Raw genomic sequence first — 3,756 nt, 5'->3', positions numbered from 1 at the left:
GTTCTACTACAACAAAAGCAAATATATTTCTTGATGAAGTGAAATACCTGAAATGTTCTCCTACACTGATTGGTCTAAAGTAGCTGCCACCTCTGTTTTAATAACAAAATTTATAATTTTCACGGTATTATACACATAAGAATCAGTAAAGTTTTTTCTGTACAATATGGAGCAAACTCTTAATTTACTGTACAATATGAAGCAAAAATCTTAAATTTAAGTTGCATATATACAATGTTTCTTAAAATAAAATTAGATTGCTAATTAAACTTACAACGCAGACAGAATATTAAGATGATTTTAAAACTCGAAAAAAAAAAGACTTTATCGAAGCATATTTAAAATTAAACTTAATATTTGAATTCTAATTTCAGAGGAATAAATTCTCGAAGAAAGTAAACACTAAGTTCTGAGGATCTTAGAATCAATTATTAAAAAAAATTGCCTTTCTTTAATTTTTAAAANTCTGCATTTGCCATGATAAGTTCTGAGACACACTTAGATGAAAGTGTAACCGGTGGAATGTATCATTTTAAAATCCATGACACCTTTTACCATCGTGTTGGTTCACTTATACCAAGTGAAGGTTGTCAGCCAAAGTACGCTCAGAATTACTTTTATGATGTAGATACAGCAGTTGAACACAGAATGCGTGAACAAGGTAATGTCAAATGTGATGCGAACATTATGCATGAAATAGCTGTATATCTGAACAGAGTGAATTCATATGTCCAATCTTTTCAAACAATGGGTGATCTCTGTTGGAATTCCAGTGATGGAAATGAAAAGGAAATATGCATGCACATCACTGTCAACGCGTCGTCTGATCAACGACGGTACAATGATGCCACAATTACAGATGTTGCAGCAATCTTTAGATGCGTAAATGGAGTACCTCCTGGGGAACGAAACCTGGTGGTGATGTCAAAGTCAGGTGGCATTCTCACAGTTTCTGTTTTAGACTCATAGTTAAACCCATTGGCTTATCCGCTACTGTTTCCCCATGGTGATTCTGGATGGCATATTAATATTTCGCACACTGTTACAAATAATCAACGAAACAAAACAACAATGAGACAGTATGCTGTCTATCGTCTTTCCATCAGAGAAACTTTCAGTTTATTGCATCGTTCATAAAAACTGTATCTTCAGTGGGTTGTGGATATGTATGTTCGAATTGAAGGCACACGCTTAAATTTTATAAAGCACAATCAAAGTAATTTGCTTGCAGATATGTATTTAAATGTAGCTGATTACATACACCAGCGTGCAGCTGAAAACAATTTGAGAGTTGGGCGTCAAGTCATTCTTCCCTCTTCTTTCATTGGTTCTCCCCGTAATATGCATCAAAACTATTTAGATGCAATGTCCATTGTTCAAAGGTTTGGCAAACCTTCTCTATTCTTAACAATGACATGCAATCCACGTTGGCCAGAGATCAGTGAAAACTTAGCGCCACGGGAATCCTCTCATTATCGACCAGATATTGTTGTGCGTGTATTTCATTGTAAGTTGAATGAACTTCTGGCCTGCATAGTAAAAAAACAAGTGTTTGGTAAAATTGCTGCTTTGATATACACAATCGAATTTCAAAAACGTGGTCTGCCACATGCCCACATGTTATTAACTCTTGATGACCATGATAACATCAGAAGTGTATCTGATATTGACAAATTTGTTTCTGCTGAAATTCCAGACAAAAATACTCATCCTAAACTTTATGAAAAAGTTGGGAATTACATGACTCATGGTCCATGTGGTGTACTTAATCCTCATTCTGTATGCATGGAGAAGGGAAAGTGCAAAAAAAAACTTTCCAAAAGATTTTAATGAAGCAACAAATGATAATGTCAATGGGTATGCACTTTACAAGCGGCGAGATGATAGTCGAACTGTTAAGGTACGAGGCCACACTGTAGACAACAGATTTATTGTTCCTTACAATCCATACTTATTGGCCAAATTTGTCTGCCACATTAATATCGAAGTTTGTTCAACTGTTCAAAGTATAAAGTATATTTATAAATATGTTTATAAAGGTTATGATTGTGCCACATTGCAATTTTCCAAGAAAAGTGAAGGAGTGGCAGTCTATGATGAAATTGACTCCTTTCTCAATGGAAGGTATGTGGGATCAACTGAAGCTGCATGGCGTATTTTTGAATATGAAATGCATTATCAATCACATAGTATTATACGACTTGAATGCCATTTACCTTTCCAGCAGACAGTGTACTTTCGAGAAGGCAATGAAGAACATGTAGCTTCATCACCAAAAGTTACAAAGCTAGAGGCATTCTATACTCTGAGCCAACAAGATCCTGCTGCTAATAATTTGTTGTATGTTGAGATTCCACAACATTATACCTGGCAAGATCAACAAAAAAAGTGGAAAACAAGACTGCGTGGAGCTGATAAAACCATCACACGTTTATACACAGTTAACCCAACTCGAAAAAAAAAAGACTATCGAAGCATATTTAAAATTAAACTTAATATTTGAATTATAATTTCAGAGGAATAAATTCTCGAAGAAACTAAACACTAAGTTCTGAGGATCTTAGAATCAATTATTAAAAAAAATTGCCTTTCTTTAATTTTTAAAATTTTAGTAAAATATCTGAAATTTTTTTTCGAAAATTGCGTTTTATATTATGTGAAATTTAATTACTAAGTTAATCTGATTAGATTGATGAAATAATATTTTAAGAGTTAAATATAAGTTTAAAAGGAACTATGAACTTAGGAGCTGATAATTCATGTTAACTCTTAGATAAGTATGCATTAAAAATGCATTATTTATTGATGGCTATTTAAACTCAAATCAAAACTAATTAGATTCTATTAATTGTTTGTGTTTGTAAACTTAATTGAAACTGTTTTGAATAATACTAACTAATCAAGAGTAACAATTCTTTTCCTTCTTTCTTTTTTTTTTTAATGGCGGGCACTTGGGATGTATTGTCCTATTGGCCAGGAGTGCCAGAACTTGTACTCTCTTCTCATTACCCAGTGGGCTCCTGTGGCGAAGTTACGGTGGTGGAGCAGCGTCGCCCAAGTCACACAACCACAAACCCGTTTATAGGGCGGGTCGCATTCACACAATCACACAAAGGAGAAAGGACATGGAACACAGAGAGAAAACATCCATGCCCTGAGCGGAATTCGAACCCGCAACCATCGGCTCCGCAGTCAGGCACGCTAACCACCAGGTCGGCTGAGTAACAGTTCTTAATCTACTTTTTTTTAAATGATCTTCTTACTTCTCTTTATTCAAAACATGTTAGAATGAGTACTATATCATTAATATTATTAATATAAGCTTTATTGTTTTCCCAGAATGGTATAGAGTTTATACTAAAGAATAATAACGAAAAAAAACGACAAAAAAAATATAATTTCGTAGACAATTTTTTGTAGTTACTGTTAGGATAATAAAATCCTTTTGTATGTTCAAATTGCCTCAACCTATAAATGTTATACTTAACTAATGCAGTTATTCTTACAAATTATTTTATTCATAATTTAATCCTTATTTACCCAAACAATATGTTTACCAGAGAAAAAGAATTAACGTAAAAATGCTATTGAGTGAAAATTAGAGTTACAAAATAAATTCTTTGCAATCATAATAATAATTTAATGGCATTATTAAAATTAATTCCATACGCCCAAATCTAATACTCTATATTTGTTTTGAAACATTTTCGTTTGTAACAAAATCATAATTAACAAAGAGCAGAGCGAAAACAAAAG

The 3,756-nt window shown here is 33.2% G+C and overlaps 1 protein-coding gene across 1 annotated transcript; it reads left to right on the top strand.

Annotated features, from left to right (window-relative positions):
- Positions 1–1,164: 1,164 nt before the first annotated feature.
- On the top strand, positions 1,165–2,503 carry LOC122269477 (uncharacterized). The gene is made up of 2 exons (XM_043042801.2): positions 1,165–1,779; positions 1,874–2,503. Exons 1-2 carry the CDS (start codon positions 1,165–1,167, stop codon positions 2,501–2,503), a joined length of 1,245 nt encoding a protein of 414 aa, XP_042898735.2.
- The last annotated feature ends 1,253 nt before the right edge of the window (positions 2,504–3,756 follow it).

This window comes from Parasteatoda tepidariorum, chromosome 1 (genome assembly GCF_043381705.1).
Source record: "Parasteatoda tepidariorum isolate YZ-2023 chromosome 1, CAS_Ptep_4.0, whole genome shotgun sequence".
NCBI classification, from domain to species: Eukaryota; Metazoa; Arthropoda; class Arachnida; order Araneae; family Theridiidae; genus Parasteatoda; species Parasteatoda tepidariorum.
Note: the sequence above shows the minus strand (reverse complement) of the source record. Positions and strands in the feature narration are given on the sequence as shown.